We start from the raw sequence: 17,980 nt of genomic DNA, 5'->3' as shown, positions 1-17,980 counted from the left end.
ATTCCTTTCTCTGGAAGCTTTGTCCCAGAGGGCCACCCACCAGATGCCAGCTGGAGCTATCCTGTATGAGGTGTCTGTCAACCCAACTGGGAGGTGTGTCTCAGTCTGGAGACACAAGAGTCAGGGACCCACATGAGGAGGCAGTCTGACCCTTAGCAGAGCTAGAACGCTGTGCTGGGAGATCCACTGCACAGAGCTGGGAGGCAGGGATATTTAAATTTACTGAAGCTGCACCCACAGCCACCCTTCCCCCGCAGGTGCTTTATGTCAACTTCTCTTTTAGATATGTGCATACATGTGCAGATATGTTAAATGGGAATATTGCTTGTTGCTTAGATTTAGAACCTGTCACCCTGGTAATGAATGTGGTACCCAATTGGTAGTTTTTAATCCCACCCCCCATCCTCTAGCAGTGCACAATGTCTCTTGTTACCATATTTATATACACGTGTGGTTATATGCTTAGTTCCCAGTTACAAGTGAAAACGTTCAACACTTGGTTCACTATCGCTGAGTCAATTTGCTTAGAATTATGGCCTCCAACTCCATCTATTTCACTTGCACAGACCATGCTCTCATGCTTTTCTTTTATAGCTGTGTTGTATTTCATGTTGTATATGTACCATATTTTCTTTATATAAGTCACTGTTGATGGGCACATAGGTTGGCAATATGTCTTCGCTATTATGAATAGTGCAGCAATGAGCATATAAATGCATGTGTCTTTTTGGTAGAATGATTTTGTGTGTGTGTATGTGTGTGTATGTGTGAGTGTGTGTGTGTCTGTGTGTGTGTGTGTCTCTGTGTGTGTGTGTGTGTGTGTACTGAGCACTAGAATTTCCTGGTCAAAAGGTATCTCTGTTTAAGTTTTTTGAGAAATCTACAGACTGTTTTCCATACTGGCTGGACTAATTTACATTCCTATCAACAGCGTATAAGAATTCCCTTTGGTCTGTAGCTTCACCCGTATCTGCTCTTTTTGACTTTTTAGTAATATTCATTCTGACTGCTATAAAATGGTATGTCATTGTGGTTTTGTTTTGCATTTCTCTGATGATTTGTTATGCTGAATATTTTTTCCTATGTTTGTTGACAACTTGTATGTCTTCTTCAGCAATGTGTCTGTTCATGTACTTTGTCCATTTTTAATAGGGTCATTTGTTTTTTGCTTGTAGGTGTATTTGACTTCCGTATAGATTATGGACATTACATCTTTGTCATATGCATAGTTTGCAAATATTACTTCCTATTCTGTAGGTTGGCTGTTTCCTCTCTTGACAGTTTCTTTTGCTGTGCAGAAGCTCTTTAATTTCATTAGGTCCCACTTGTCAATTCTGTTTTGTTGCCACTGCTTTTGGAGACTTGTAAGGCAGGTAGAGGAGTAAGTATTTGGGTTCTATCATAGATACTGAAATGTTTGCTCTCTGAGGCATGTCAAAAGAGAGTTCAGATGTGTAGTGAATGGTAAATTGATTCTAGAGTTTCTGCTGAACCAGGAGTACCATGCCTCTCATTAATTTATTTACATGGTCATTATAAGGGAGATATGGAATATGTAAGAAGTTTGTTATATGCATGATACTTGGTGAAATAGACATGGGAGATGAAAAAAGTAGATACAGTTTAGTCTTGATTCATCAATTGAGCCAACAAATTCCTGCAGTGCTATTTGGACACACCCTGAATGGAAAGAGACAGAAAGAGAAAGAGAGAGAGGGAGGTGAGAGAGAGAAAGAGAGAGAGAGAAACCTTCTTAGGAAAGTGTTTGTGAAACGAATGGACAACCATTGGTACCTATAGGACATAGTGATGGAGTGTGACTCAGAACTGTGTAGAAAGGTCATCTGTTCATTTTGTTAATGGAAACAATGTGTGGCAGGGATGCAGGAATGTCTCTTATTCTCTTTGGCATCTTAAAGGTCCTGTATATTTCAGATTTTGTGGCATGGAGCTTTCCCAGGGAGAATCCCAAACATGATTGATTCCCATTTGGTCTCACAGGCTGGGAAATACTGCGAATGATTATGTTACTGTGACTGTAGCCTCCCAGTACAAGTGTTAGTTTCTCTTCTTTCTGTCCTTCATTCCAGACTGGCTTTCAGACACAAAAAGAAAAATACTGCATGATCTCACTGATACATTGGGCCCAAAAATAAGTGAAATACATAGAAAAAGAGAGTAAAATGGTGGTTACAGGAGCGGGGAGGGAGAGAAAATAAAAGTGTAGGTCAAATGGTACAAACTTGCAGTTATGTAGGATGAGTAAGTCCTGATAGCTAATGGTTAATAATATTGCATTATATATTGAAAATTTGCTAAGAGAATGGGTTTTAAGTCCTTTTACTATAAAGATCAGAGCTATGGAAAGTGCTGTATAATTTGTTTGAGTGTAGTAATCATTTCAATATGTAGATGGATGTCAAACATCATATTGTACATTTTTAATAAAGAATATTATGTGATACTGCTTTAATGAAATCAATAACGAATCAATCAATCCAGACTGGCTTGAATTGTTCTTAGAATTATCTAATCAAAAAATATTTTGATGATGTCACTTTCCTTAGTATGTCATGTGATTCTCTCAATTGGCTAATTCACTCCTACATCTGCAGGATCACACTCTACATGGAAATTTTTATTCTCTTCATGCTACATTAAATGCAGTTCTATGAAGAAGTTGTGAAAAGTTAGTCCTTCGTGACATTAGGTACAATCGCTTGTAACTTTAATACATTGTTCTCTATCCTCATACAGTTATTTAACTGCATGAATCCCCATTTCTCCCTTTTCTCAATGTGAACATTAGGTATCATCTGCATAAGGAAGCATGTTGAATGTACTTGTTCAACTTTACCTTTCTCTTCTGCTCTCATACATCCCACTATTCCTAATGATAACATGTGTCATCACAATGTATTATAAAAATCGCTTTTCTCTATAGCTCCACAGACTATTATCTGTTACCATCAGTGGCTTGCTCTTTTCCTCTTCACCTGCCCAGATCTTGCTCTTGAGTACCTGTTCTACATTAAACTATTCATACCTCAAAGCATGTTTAGCTATTCTTAGCCCATTGCATTTTCATATAATTAGAGTCAGCCTGCAAAGTGTTTGCAGGAAAAAAAAAAATTGTGTTTCAATGTGATTTCATACAATCTAGAGCATAATTTGTGGAATCATAAAGTATTTTCTATATCAAATCTCTTGATTCATTAATGAAACGTATTTTACTACATATATGTCTATTTATGTAGAGCAGATACCCATCCATATCTCAGTCACTGTTGATGGGAACGATTTAATTATGATTCCTCTAGTTTCTTTCTTTCTTTCTTTTTTTTTTTTTTTTGAGACCCTATGTTATTGTGTTGCCCAGGTTCATCTGAAACACATGGGTGCAAGTCATCCTGAAACCATCCTCATAAAATGAATAAAACTAATTGCCGGGTGTTTAACCAAAAGCATAACTTTTAAGTAGAAACATAAACTAAGCATGAACCAGCTTGCCCGATAGCCCACTTCTGCATGGCTGCTTATGGCTTAAAAGTCATGTGGCCCTTGTTACCAGGTCCTAACTACCCTTAATTGCTTCTTTAGATATCATCTTTAATTTTTTTTTTTACAATGTAATTTAATATATTCACAGATATGTTCAGCCATGATAACAATTGATTTTAGAACACTTCACTTCAAAAGGAAACTCCATAAGATGATCTACTACTCCTTGCACCCATTCATTCAGTTTCCTGCCCCCAACCCCGAGTAACCACTAATTATTTTCTGTCTGTAGATTTCCGTACTTTGAACTTTGATATCAAAGAAATCATATATGGTCTTTTGTAACTGGCTTCTTGAACTTAATGTAATCTCTTTAAGGTTCATCCATCTTGTAGCATGTATCAGTACTTCATTAAAATGTTTTCCAGATCTTGAATTCCAGTGGGTCCACTGACCCAGGGCGTCTGCAGAACATGTCTGAGAAACTGAGCAGAGCTATGATTATTAAACTGTTTCTCTGCTGCAATTCCTGCTGTTTTGGCATTTTGGTCTGTTACCACTCCATGGGCAATTGAACCCTGTGGGCCTGTATCAATCCTCCTGCCTCAGTCTCCCTGCAGGTGGAATGACAAGCCTGTACCACTGTGTCCTGCTCTTTTACAAAAGATTTGACATAAATGGTTATCACCTGAATTTTGTATTTGGGACATAGGATGGGCTTTCTTTTCAGGTAATTATTATTATGCATTTAAGATCTATGTGATTTAATGAATAATTTAAATGGACTGAACACAGACATTTAAAAATGTAAAACAAACAGCTCAGTTTTATTTATTTTCCTTATTCAAATCACTTCTTCTAGAAGAAATCAAGTTGTGGCCTACTCTATGCTTAGTTTTGTGGTTTCTGCTGAGTTAGTGTGAAATACTCCATTTCTACTTCCAGACCATTGTCAGGGAGAACAGGGGTATTTCAGGGTCTCCTCCTTCTCTGGACTTGTTGGGGAGGATCTGTAAGGGATGCTCACAGTGCTTCTCTGACACAGGCCACCCACCCACAGTCCTGGTGGTCCCCTGAAGAGGATTCTGTGCTGAGATCCAGACTACAGGTTTCCTTTGTTTCATATGCCCAAGTCCATGTTACTTTCTGTCTCATATCCCCCACACATGTTTACAGGATCCCAGTGGACCGTCTTCAGTCATGACCCTTGAAGTCTTTCTTTCATACAGAAATCGTCTCAAAGCACCTCTTCCCACATAAAATAAGGATTCTTCCCTCCTCATTCAGCACAAAGGTGTTTTGTCTTCTAAAGAAGATATAACAACAGTGCCCAGTGTGCACTAGATATAGCATCTGCTTTTATGTTCAAAGCAGGGTTTTAGAGGTAAAGAAATTCTTTAGATTTTCAAATGCAAGAATGTCAAAACATCTGTATTTGACTTTCAGGAAATTATTTTTGCTAGTAATATACACTACCTACCCTGATTAGATCATTATGCAACATACGCTTAAATAAAAACATTAAATTGAAACCCATAAATACATACAATAATAATGTGTCAATTAAATAAATAAATAATTATTAAAAACATTTAAACATTTATAAACCTCCAAATATTTTAAATTGACTAATGCTACTTTTTCAAGACAGAAGGCATATTTTATTTACTGGAAACCATGAAAAATTTGCATACCTTTAAGGTACTCTTTCATATAAAAATTTAATTATTGAATATATTCTAGATAGTATTATACCACAGTCAGTAGTAACATCATTTTTATTATCTATTTTCATAAGAGAAAATTGTTTTAAAATTTAATGAATATTTCCAGAAGAAAAGAAACAATAAAACATATACTTAAAATATGTTAAAGATAACTCCAATATGTGATATTTTAATAACTTTTACTTACAAGTTTTAATTAAATTAACCTTGTTCCATTTTCATGTTCTAAAATTTATTGCTAAAATAAGCTATATTGGGAAAGAAATTAATATATACAGACACATCCTTGCTATAAATGTGGTGAAAAACAACATAAAAAGTGTAGGATTTCATAAAGTATTAGAGACACAATTGCATTTGCACAATCTGAATAAATATACTTATTTCTTTCACCACTGAGTTTCCCCTTCACATCCCTTGAAACATCTAAATACATGATGAGAACTCATTTCTGAACCTTGGACTAAGGCCATCCTCTGTTATTAGTGACTCAGCCTAAAATGTCCAAAGTCTCAGTGGACAATCCCAAGTGAATATCAGCAAAACAACTGGTAATCTCGTTCTCCAAGTAAAGAAGGACTGGATTCATGGTTTCTATGGAATCCTCACGAAGGTCTCTGAAATCTCACGTGTAGGGATGATCAATGAATATATACCTTTCTTTAAAAACCATTCAGAAATCTTGCTGAGAAAAATGACTTTGTTCATATGATGGCTGTAAGACTGCTGGCAGCCAACCAAGGCGGTGCGTGTTTGAAATTGAGGAGTTAATAAAAGGTACTGGTTATATTTGTATTTTAAAGTTTTTATTGATCATAGGGAAGAAGGGACTCTGGCAAGTGCTTAAGAGAACTTTATTTCAGAAATCGAACTGAAGTGAAGTTTAAGCACTAGTAACTGTACTTTCTGTTAAGAAAATTCAGCAGAAATTTTGGAGTATAGAATACAGACAACCAAAGTGTTTTTTGCTGCTAATTCATAAAGTGTTTCCCAGATTGGAAGGGAAGTGATGATCAATGGAAGAGATGGGGCTAAATTATATTAAACGATGCTGTTTTGGGCTCAAGTGAAATTTAAAAAACGCCATATTCACAATAATTATCATAGAGGGTAGCATTTCCTCATTCATACTTGGTTGGTGTTTTGTTGGTTTGGGTTTGATTTCTTTTGCCACAAGTGATGATTAATTATATGATGCTTATAGTAATGTTATTGCTGTTTCTTACTTGCTATTTCACCTCATATGAATCCAGTCTTTCCAAGGAAATACCTAGAAACAACTCGTGTTGTTTAAAAGTATTAAAAGGCCATTAAAGTTAAGACAAAATGAGAGTGGTTAAAATTGCCAGTCTGTAGAGCAACAATATAGTTTTTAAAATAAAGGACCCTCTTATAAATAATTAAGGAAACCATATGATTAGTAGCTGTGCTATGGGTATCCAAATTTTGTTTTTACACCCAATTTGGAACAAATTGTCATGCTTTGTGCTTTTAAATTTTGCAATATATTTATTTTTTCTTTTGGTACACAAGATAAACTTCCAGTGAAACAACAGAAATATGATTTCTGCTTTAACAGTCATGCAGTGGTTTTGTGAGAAGCAAATGAGCATAGTATGTGGAAACAATGTGAAGGCTATATTACTCTACAGTCATAGTGGAAAACAAGTGTGTGAATGTCAGTGATAGTGATTCTGTTGATGATGAGGGCAATGATAATGATGAAGATGCTGAAACCTGCAGGCTCTCTTCAATGAGACACCCAGTCGAGTAATACATGGTCTCTATGTCACAGACAGCTCCTAACAACCCCTGGATTATTCCCCCCTGTTGCAATTATAAAATACAGGCTCAGATATTCATCAGCAAAAGCTTACATTTCTAGTCATTGTAAGAGCTAGGATTCGATTTAGTACTAAGCTGAGTCTCTCTCCCGTGAACTTACACAGTGAAGCCAAGTAAGCACATCGTTATTCCAAAAGAGCAGTCAAAGAATACTTCATACTCACTTTCTTTTTTTTTTTTAAATTTATTTATTATTATTATACTTTAAGTTGTAGGGTACATGTGCATAACGTGCAGGTTTGTTACATATGTATACTTGTGCCATGTTAGTGTGCTGCACCCATCAACTCATCATTTACATCAGGTATAACTCCCAATGCAATCCCTCCCCCCTCCCCCCTCCCCATGATAGGCCCTGGTGTGTGATGTTCCCCTTCCTGAGTCCAAGCGATCTCATTGTTCAGTTCCCACCTATGAGTGAGAACATGCGGTGTTTCACAAGAACAGAAAACCATACTCACTTTCATACTCACTTTCTGTCTAGCCAAGGAAATGTCTGTCTGCCCGCTTACCTCTGTATCTATCTATGAGAGATACACCTCAATGGCAGGTTGTGACTTGGAAGCACACATACACACAAGCAAATATTCACTTTATATTATTTACTCCTTTACACCTTAAAGAGTTATGGTTCTCCAACTTCATACCCTTCTCAACAATTACAAATACACATTGTGTCAATATTACATAAGATCAATTATTCCTACGTCGGTTAAATATAACATTAGGTACTGTGTCTCTTCTTAGGAGAATCTATTGTGGAGGAACTTGAAGGAAGGAGGAATCTCCTATAGGATTCCATGTCAGGATGCTGTGGAGAGCCGTCCTTGTCTAGACTCCAGAGGACTCTCTTCTGTGTCATCTGATTGACATTCTACACAAGTGTTGTCAATGTGAGATAATTCTTACTATGGACATGCACAATTAGGTACAGACAGCTTGTTTTAAGGAATTCAGGCTGACTTATTAAGTCAATGACTTCACAGCCATTCCAGTGAAACTGACCCTGTCACCTGTTTTACCGTTTCTTAGCCTTATCTGTTAGTAAGAAAGATCACTTTCTGGAAGTTTCAGAGTTTCAGAACTTTAGAATTTTCAGGTATTGCTTCAGAAGACAGGAAGAAACCCAGATTTTTGCAAAACCTGGTAAAGGGAGGCTTTTAAAAGTTCAATCTGATTTCTTATAAAACTTCCAGTAAGCCAACTTGTGCCCTTATCTCCCGTGCTTTTTCTTTTTCTTTTTTTTTTTTTTTTTGGTAAATTCACACATTCTCTGGAGCTATGCAAATGATCAGACCAACTTTAAGAGGATCAGCCATATTTTGTAATGTATAATGATTTCTCTTTGAGAAATCAAATCTGAGGAAAGTATAGGGAAAATAAATCAGTGCCCCAAGGGAAAACTGCAGTATCTAGACTCAAGAGAACCGTCCTCCTTGGTTCCCAACTCTGTCACTAGGTCACTGGACAGTCATGAATAACTCTCTTCAAATCCTGTGATTCAGCTATTCTTCCTTGTGATAATGAGACTATCATTGAAAAATCTTTGTCTTCTATGAATATCTGAATTACTTAAATTAGGCTATTTTCGTTAGCTCATGTTCAACTCTAAATTGAAGGATAAGAAAAAGATCTATGCAATTTAATGATGCATTTTGACTTCAAAAGATAGTAATATGTAATTCATTTGGAAATTGGGCACCATTTGTAGAATTGTAATTATCATGCTGAATATGTGCATGCTCAACTTGATTTACACAGGAGATTATACGGGGTTTTTTTGGTAAGTGAATTATTCCAATAGGTAAACTTCTACATTGGGAACATGGTGGAAATTGCACTTCTTTTAGATTTTCTGAGAAATCTTCTTTCTCCGAAAATATGTATGATTGTTGCCAGGTCAAGTGAAAGTACAGTAAAACCAGATAATATGAGGAAACAGAAGTTTAAATTTTAGCCATTAAAATAATCTTATTTGTGACATAAAAAATCTTATTATTTCTCATTTACTTAGCTTTTATAATGATTATGTATTTCTGTAAATTTAACCTCTGGCTTTTATTTTTGTTTTGGATAATTAAAAAGTGAGTCAGCCTTATTTCAGGTGTACTGCCTAAAAATATTTGGATAAACTAAACCACACATTTTTTAAAACATGTATATAAATGTATATTTATATATGTAACATATATATTTATTTACATGTTTGCACAGGTATGTATGTGTGTATATAAACTTATGTATGTATGTGTGTGTTTGTGTATATATGTGCATATGTGTTTGTGTATGTGTGTGATCTAGAGAAGTTCATTTAAAACCTCTGAATCTCAATTTTGTCATCTATAAAATGTCGGTGGTGATGTCAATGTGAAGAGCTTGTTATTAGGATTAAATCTAATGGAATCACGGAAGAAATCCTGACAAATTGCAAGTGCCAGTGTGTGGAGATAGCCAATAAAAGTTCATGCTGTTATTGTTCCTTTCATGTAGGATGCCACCTGGATTGAAGGTTTAGTTTTCCTAATCGCTGTGAAACAATCATCGGAATTTTTTCTCCTTGCTTTTTCCTCTTTTGTATGACAGCATTAATACTGATGCCCAGGTATATACATTTTAGGAGAGTTATAAGAATAAAAGCAAGTGGAAATGTTTTTAAATGGGCTTAAAATATTTACAGCTATTTCTGTTGATAAAAAATTAAGGGACACAAGTAACCTGTTTGGATTTATTTTTACATAAGAAAAAAAATGTCCTCTTTACATTACTGAAACAGATGTATAATGGCTGAGACTGCTTCCTCATTAGGGACAGGGATCTAATTTTATTTAAATAATGTTATGTGATGGATTAGAACCTTGGAACATGAATAATCAAAGAGATGCTACACTGGTGTCCAAGAGATATTGTAACGTCACAGAACATATCCTGCCACTCACCACTTGGAAAGTCCTATTACCAAGAGCAAGGTCTGGTAGAAAGAGACTTTTTCTTCTAAGCTTAGCTGAGGGGAAGCGGGATAGGCTTCTGTCTTAATGGGAAGTCCTTCCCCTTTCAGGGCAGTAGACAGGGTCTTTTAAGGGGGTCTTGGCAGTAATGACATGCAGGGGGTGAGGAGATGGGGGTCCAATGACTTGCTTGTGTTGTCTTTTCTACCCGGTGGTCTGGCTGGCACCATCGCAGGCAGAGCTGGGTTGTAAATTGAGGCAATCTAGTGGGAGGGAGTTCTGTGGGTGCCTGATTTGCTTCAAGATTCCTTCTCTAGAATTTCTAGGTAAACACAAAGTCATAAAGTTGCCTTGTAGAATGTGTCTGGTGGAGACAGTAAAGGATATATTTGTATTCCTAACCAGCCAAGAAGGAGGTGAAGGAGAAGGAAAAAATAAATTCATATCGAGACCATCCTGGCTAACACTGTGAAACCCCACCCCTACTAAAAGTAAATATACACACACACACACACACACACACACACACACACACACACACACACATTTATATATATATATATAAATAAATATAAAAGATTAGCCGGGCGAGGTGGCGGCGCCTGTAGTCCCAGGTACTCGGGAGGCTGAGGCAGGAGAATGGTGTGAACCCGGGAGGCGGAGCTTGCAGTGAGCCGAGATCACACCACTGCACTCCAGCCTGGGCCACAGGGAGACTCCGTCTTAAAAAAAAAAAAGTCTCATGGAAAGTTTATCATAGATTGCCCTATATAAAATACAAATGATAGAAATGTTTGGAATGTTGTTAGTAATTACAAATAGTACTTACTCTATCTGCCAATAATTAAATTACTAATACAAATTATATACTACTGCTCAGTCTTCGTGCTGATCCCATACTGTTTCCAAATGACTTACATGAAAATAATTTATTCCTCTATATTGCCCTTCACAAATTACCAGAGGTCATAAAATAATTGCTCTGTAGAGGCCCAGAAACTTGTAGGAATTTTCTTAAAATGTATTTGGAATTCCAAATAGGGAATAATTTCAGTACATTTAAATGTTTTTAATTAGGGTGAATATACTTAAGATAAACTGCATCATTTTAACTTTTTTAAGTGTACAGTTCTGTGGCATTAAGGACATTTATATTGTTGTGCAACCGCCCCCACCATGCATCTCCAGAGCAGTTTCATCGTCTCCAACTAAAATTATGTTCTCCACACAATTATTCTCCTGTCTCCCTTCCCCCATCCCCCGGGGTCCAGCATTCCACTTTCTGTCTCTGTGATATTTCACTACTCTGGGTACTTCATGTAGGTGAATTCATACAATATTTGCCTCTTTGTGGCTTATTTCACTTTGCATAATGTCATCAAAGTTCATCTGTGCTATAGCATGTGTCATAATTTATTTCATGATTAAAATGAATAATAGTCTATTGTATGTACTCACTACATTTTTTATTGATTTCTCTGTGGACGGACACTTAAGATATTTCTGCCTTTGGGATGTTGTGAATAATGCTGCTGTGAACGTGGGCATAGAAGTATCTTTTTGAGGGTCTTATTTCTTTGGGTCCACATTCTGAAGTGAAATAGCTGGAGCATATACTAATTCTGTTTAATTTTTGAAGAAATTACTATACAGATTGTCCAGAAACACAATATTTTGATGATTTTTTGACTTTAACATGCATTTATAGGAACATGTAATCCTATTGTAAGTTAAGGAGCATCTGGAATTACAATGGTTTGACTTACAATATTTTAACATTGAGATGACTTTTTCAGGATAGTAAATGTATATTTTACTTATGATATTTTCGACTCATAATGATTTTATCAGGCTGAAATCCATCATAAATCGAGAAGCCTCTCAATCATTTTCCTCAGAGGCTATACAATTTCATTTTGGCTCTGGCTATACTTTTGTCATTTTAGCTCTTACACTTAGGTCACTGATTTATTTTGACTTAATTGTGCTGTAAAGTAAGCATCCAATTTCAATGTTTTGAATGTAGTTATCCAGTTTTTCAAACACTGTTTATTGAAACCATTGTCCCTTCCCAATTGAGTAAACTCAGTTCCCTTTCCAAAAATATATTGCTGTTTATAGGAGAGTCTATTTCTTGACTCTGTTTTCTTCGTCCTCCTCCCCTCCTCCCCCTCCTCCTCCTCCTCCTTCTTCTTGTTCTTCTTCCTCTTCCTCTTCCTTTTCTTCCTCCTCCTCTTCTTGTTTGAGACACAGTCTCACTCTGTCACCCAAGTGGGAATGTGGGGCTACAATCTTGGCTCACTGCAACCTTGGCCTCCTGGGCTCAAGCAATCCTCCCACCTCAGTTTCCCCAAGTAGCTGGGACTACTGGTGTGAACCACCTCCCCTGGCTAATTTTTGTATTTTTTGCAGAAACAGGATTTTTCCATTTTGGTTGGTCTCAATGTTCTGAGCTCAAGCAGTCTGCCTGCCTCAGCCTCCCAACGAGCTGGGATTACAGGTGTGAACAAACACACTTGACCTCTCCTTTCTTCTATTGGTATACATGCCTGGTTTTATAACAATGCCATACTGTTTTGATTACTGTAGATTTTGGAAGTGGAACAAGACAAGGATGCCCACTCTCACCATTCCCAGCCAGAGCAATCAGACAAGAGAAAGAAATAAAGGGCATCCATATTGGTAAACAGGAAGTCAAACTGTTGCTGTTTGCTGATGATATGATTGTTTACCTAGAAAACCCTACAGACTCCCCCAGAAAGCTCCTAGAACTAATAAAGGAATTCAGCCAAGTTTCAGGATACAAAATTAATTTACATAAATCAGTAGCTCTCCTATTCACCAACAGCAGCCAAGCAGAGATTCTAAGCATTAGGGAAGCAAAGACACAGAATACACATCCTACGGGTGAGAGCTTGAGCAGAGGCATGGAAGCTAAAATGAAATTGGCATATAGATATTCAGATATCTATATCTAGGGTCTGCGGTAACTTGAGAATTGTGAAACTGAATGAGGAGGCAAAAGAGAATGAACATTTAGTGGTGGCAGACATTAAAAGCCAAGACTGTGGGTTACATTTTGTGAAAAGGGTACCTAACATAATAATTCATTCTACATTTCAAAATAGAAGAACCAAATAATGATGTCTGACTTAGAGAAAGTTTGACTTGGGATTATTATGCAAAGACAATTCAAGAAGGAAATAAATGTTTCTCCAAATGAGTGACAGGCTGCTGCAGCTTTAGAAGTAAGTCTTACACAATAAGTGTAGAAAAATATCATCCAGAAAACGTAATGCTAATTTATTCATAATAAGATCCAAACATATGCATTTAACTTACCTTTCCATGCATTTGTTTTAAGCATAACATATAATCTTGATTACATCTGAGTCTGTGTTCGACATAAAATATTCCTATCCTTTTGAAGTTGTAAGACAAATGATTTTTCCCATAAATGCATATATTTCCTAGAAAAAATTTTGGTTATAAATATTTGTCTCATCAAATATTAATCTCTGGATAGAAAATACGATTTTTTTTCTAAATACGAAAGATTAGTTTGTCATTTAAGAGTTATAAAGTTGTTTAAATAATTCACAGTCTAACTAAACTAAGGATTTTTAAAATAATTGGCTTACTATTCTATAAGCAGTCCCCTCTTATCCACTGTTTTGCTTTCCATGGTTTCTCCTGTGATCAACTGCAGTCTGAAAATATTGTGTGGAAAATGTCACAAATGAACACTTCATAAATTATAAATTGGTTTTCAGTCATAGCCCAGTGTTGCCTCATAGTGCCTACATTGTTCCCCTCACTTTATTTCATCGTGTAGACATTTTGTCTTCCCATGAAGTATTTTGTCATCACAAGAAAAATGAGCACAGTACAACGAGGTATTTTGAGAAAAAGATAGGACCTGCATTTGCATAACTTTTATTACAGTATATAGTTATAATTGTTCTATTTTATTTGTAGTTATTTTTGTTAATCTCATCTAATTTATAAGTTAAAATTTATAACATGTATTGATGGATATAAAAAATAGTGTATATAGGATTCAGTGTCAACTGCAATTTCAGGCATTCACTGGGGGCCTTGGAATGCAGCCCCTGCGGATAATGGGGAACTACTGTACTTGACTTACCCTTGTGTCTCCCTTCAGGAAGGATCGTATGAATGCCCCATGGAAAATTACAATCAAACGTTAACTGATTTCATCTTATTGGGGCTGTTTCCACCGACGAAATTTGGCCTCTTCCTCTTCATTCTCATTGTCCTCATTTTCCTAATGGCTCTAATTGGAAACTTATCCATGATTCTTCTCATCTTCTTGGACACCCATCTCCACACACCCATGTATTTCCTACTTAGTCAGCTCTCCCTTATCGACCTAAATTACATCTCCACCATTGTTCCTAAGATGGCTTCTGATTTTCTGCGTAGAAACAAGACTATCTCCTTCATTGGGTGTGGGACTCAGAGTTTCTTCTTCATGACTTTCGCAGGTGCAGAAGCGCTGCTCCTGACATCAATGGCCTATGATCGTTATGTGGCCATTTGTTTTCCTCTCCACTATCCCATCCGCATGAGCAAAAGAGTGTGTGTGCTGATGATAACAGGATCTTGGATGATAGGCTCCGTCAACTCTTGTGCTCACACGGTATATGCACTCCGTATCCCATATTGCAAGTCCAGAGCCATCAATCATTTTTTCTGTGATGTTCCAACTATGTTGACCCTAGCCTGCACGGATACCTGGGTCTATGAGTATACAGTGTTTCTGAGCAGCACCATCTTTCTTGTGTTTCCCTTCACTGGCATTGCGTGTTCCTATGGCCGAGTTCTCCTTGCTGTCTACCGCATGCACTCTGCAGAAGGGAGGAAGAAGGCCTATTCGACCTGCAGCACCCACCTCACTGTAGTGACTTTCTACTATGCACCCTTTGCTTATACCTATCTACGTCCAAGATCCCTGCGATCTCCAACAGAGGACAAGGTTCTGGCTGTCTTCTACACCATCCTCACCCCAATGCTCAACCCCATCATCTACAGCCTGAGAAACAAGGAGGTGATGGGGGCCCTGACACGAATGATTCAGAAAATCTTCTCGGTGAAAATGTAGACATACGTTCTGTCTTAGAGTCAAAGCACTAGGTTCATATCATCTTAGCTATGTACAGCAGTTAAGAAAAACATTATTACACGTCCAGTGTGTCAAACAGAGGTTAATCTAGATTTGCCTTTTAATTTAGTCTTGACATTATAGTTGCATATTCTAAGACATTTATTTTGTTTTTATTTGTGTTTCTTTTTATCAAAAGACAGATCATATATTTTCCACTAAATTGTAAGGGCACAGAATTTCATTATCATGTAGAAATCAAAATAATAACTGTCCAAAGGAATCATATCATTGAGCATAATAGTTATATGTTGATTATTTCCCATTATTATTAAAATAAGACAAAATAACAATAAATTATTTAAGACTACTGAATCTAATTGAATATCAAATAATATTTTATTTACTCTCAACTGCTGTCTCCTCTTTTTGCTAAAGTAATGATTTATAAAGAAATTTACCTCAGGATAAATACTTATGTCTGGGGTGAAGTCAATTTGGCTTTAGTAAAACAACAATTTCTCTATAAGAGATTCTACACAAGTTACCTTCTCTAGAACCTCTTAGATTACAGTTGACTTAGTTGAGTGTGGAGTAGGTTATTTGAACCATTCCCCAGTCACATCACAACACACTCAATGTTTGTCTCTTGAGTAGCCACGGGTATTCTCATGCAAGACATTCTATCCTGAACAAATTTTTTTCTACTTACTCTTCTTCTAAATCAACAAGTCTGTAGATCTTGGATTGGGATCAACTCCTCTGCTGCACTATTTTTATACTTGCTTAGGCATGTGCCTAAAAGGATCAACATTATTTTCATAAAAGTTATCTGCTTAGGTCCATTCTCTGAGTGAAAGGCCATTGCTCTCCAGAAGAGCCCATTCCTGAGAAACTCTTTAATCTCTGAGGAGAGGAGGAAGAAGGAAGGTAGAATGAACAAGTAAGAGAAAAGCCCTGCATTTTACAATTTTCCATAATGTAACATTTTTCTATAATTATTTTTCCAAAGTTCTTTCTGTTGCTCTCAAATAGAATAATCTTCACTCTGGAAATATAATTAAAATGCATAAAAAGTATTTATTTGAAGAGTAACATCACGTGATCAGAAAACATATTTTCATTTAGTATTAATTTATTTTGTTTATTTTTTATGTTACTTTAAGTTCTGGCATATGTGAGCAGAACGTGCAGGTTTGTTACATAGGTTTACACGTGCCGTTGTGCTTTGCTGCACCTGTCAACCCACCATCTAGGTTTTAAGCCCCGTATGCTTTAGGTATTTGTCCTAATGCCCTCCCTCCCCTTGCCCAAGAATTTGTAATGATAGCCATTAAAATCTCAATGTAGAAAATTTTATATCTGATTTGAAAAAGAAAACTGTAGGCTTTAATATTATGTATCTAAAATGCTATTATAGCAATGTAAAATAAAATAGATGATAGATGATAGTGTAAAATGACTGTTAAATACAAGAAAATATGTATTCAATATTTACAACATTGAACTTATCTTTTCATTGTAAATAATATAAAACTACGTTTTGTCTTTACTTTTATAAAATGCATTTTTATTAAAATACACTGTGTATCCATTAAAAGTCATTTGACAAATATAAGTGTGTCTATGTAAAAAGTAGATCATAAACGTGTTTACCTCTGTAAATCTAACATTGTTTTAAAAAGAAAAGCCCCAGATTGTCCAAACCACAGCGGTGATGAATGCCTGATCTGCAGTTGACCCTTGAACAATGCAGACTTGAACTGTGCAGGCCACTTACACATGGATTTCCTTCTGCCTCCGCCACTCCTGAGACAGCAAGACCAACCTCTCCTCCTCTTCGAAGGTCATTCAGAGGTCCTGAATGTTTCGTATTTTTCACATGGAACTTTCCTGGAGAGAATCCCAAGCATGGTTCACATTGGTTCTCACAAGCTGGGAAAAACTGGGAATAATTATGTTACTATGATTGTAGCCTTCCAGTGAAAGTCCCAGTTTCATTTCTTTCTGTCCTTCAATCCAGACTGGCTTTCAGACACAAAAAGAAAAATACGTCATGATCTCACTTATATATTGGGACTAAAAATAAACTGAATACAAAGAAACAGAGAGTAGAATGGTGGTTACTCAAAGTTAGCTTGTCTGAGAAACTGACTCGGTGCAGGATGCAGCGTCTTCATCTCCCTGTCTCATGAGGTCACCACTCACTCTCCACCAATCAGCAATCGCCACACGTTAGCTCGTCAGGCAACCGGACTCCTTAAAAATGCCATCCCGAAGCGTCTCCAGAAGGCTGATTTGAGGCTCTCTTTCTCTTCCTCCTTCAGCTGGCCTACGATTATTAAACTTTGTCTCCTGCAACTCCCGCTGTTTTGGTGTTTTGGTCGGCTAACACTCCATGGGCAATTGAACCCTGTGGGCCTGTGACAATCCTCCTGCCTCAGTCTCCCCGTAGGTGGAATTACAGGCCTGTGCCACTGTCTCTTGCTCTTTTACAAAAGATTTGACATAAATGGTTATCATCTGAATCTTGTATCTTTGGGACATACAGTGGGATTTCTTATTAAGTAAATATGAGTATGGATTTAAAGAACTATGTGATTTAATGAATAATTCAAATGGACTGAATACAGACATGGAAAAATGTAAAATAAGCAGCTCAGTTTTATTTATGTTTCTTATTCTAATCTCTTCTTTCAGAATAAACCAAGTCGTGGCCGACTATCTGCTTAGTTTTGTCATTTCTACTGCAGAAGTGTGAAATAGTCAATTTCTACCTCACGAAAACTCTCAGGAGATCTGGGGTATTTCAGGAGTAAGTTGTTGACTCATATCCC

At 36.7% G+C, this 17,980-nt stretch overlaps 1 protein-coding gene and 1 long non-coding RNA gene across 4 annotated transcripts in view; both read left to right on the top strand.

The window, feature by feature from the left end:
• The window catches only part of LOC114678437 (uncharacterized), a 267,034-nt gene that overhangs the window by 197,049 nt on the left and 52,005 nt on the right, over window positions 1-17,980 (top strand). The gene's annotated exons all lie outside the window — the stretch shown is intronic.
• Window positions 14,156-17,862, top strand: LOC697549 (olfactory receptor 2L5). Its single transcript, XM_015128241.3, has one exon. The coding sequence runs from the start codon at window positions 14,205-14,207 to the stop codon at window positions 15,141-15,143; it is 939 nt and encodes a 312-aa protein (XP_014983727.3). The 5' UTR covers window positions 14,156-14,204; the 3' UTR covers window positions 15,144-17,862.

This window comes from Macaca mulatta, chromosome 1, assembly GCF_049350105.2.
Source record: "Macaca mulatta isolate MMU2019108-1 chromosome 1, T2T-MMU8v2.0, whole genome shotgun sequence".
Lineage (NCBI taxonomy): Eukaryota > Metazoa > Chordata > Mammalia > Primates > Cercopithecidae > Macaca > Macaca mulatta.
The sequence above is the reverse complement of the archived record's forward strand: the minus strand, read 5'-3'. Positions and strand labels throughout refer to the sequence as shown.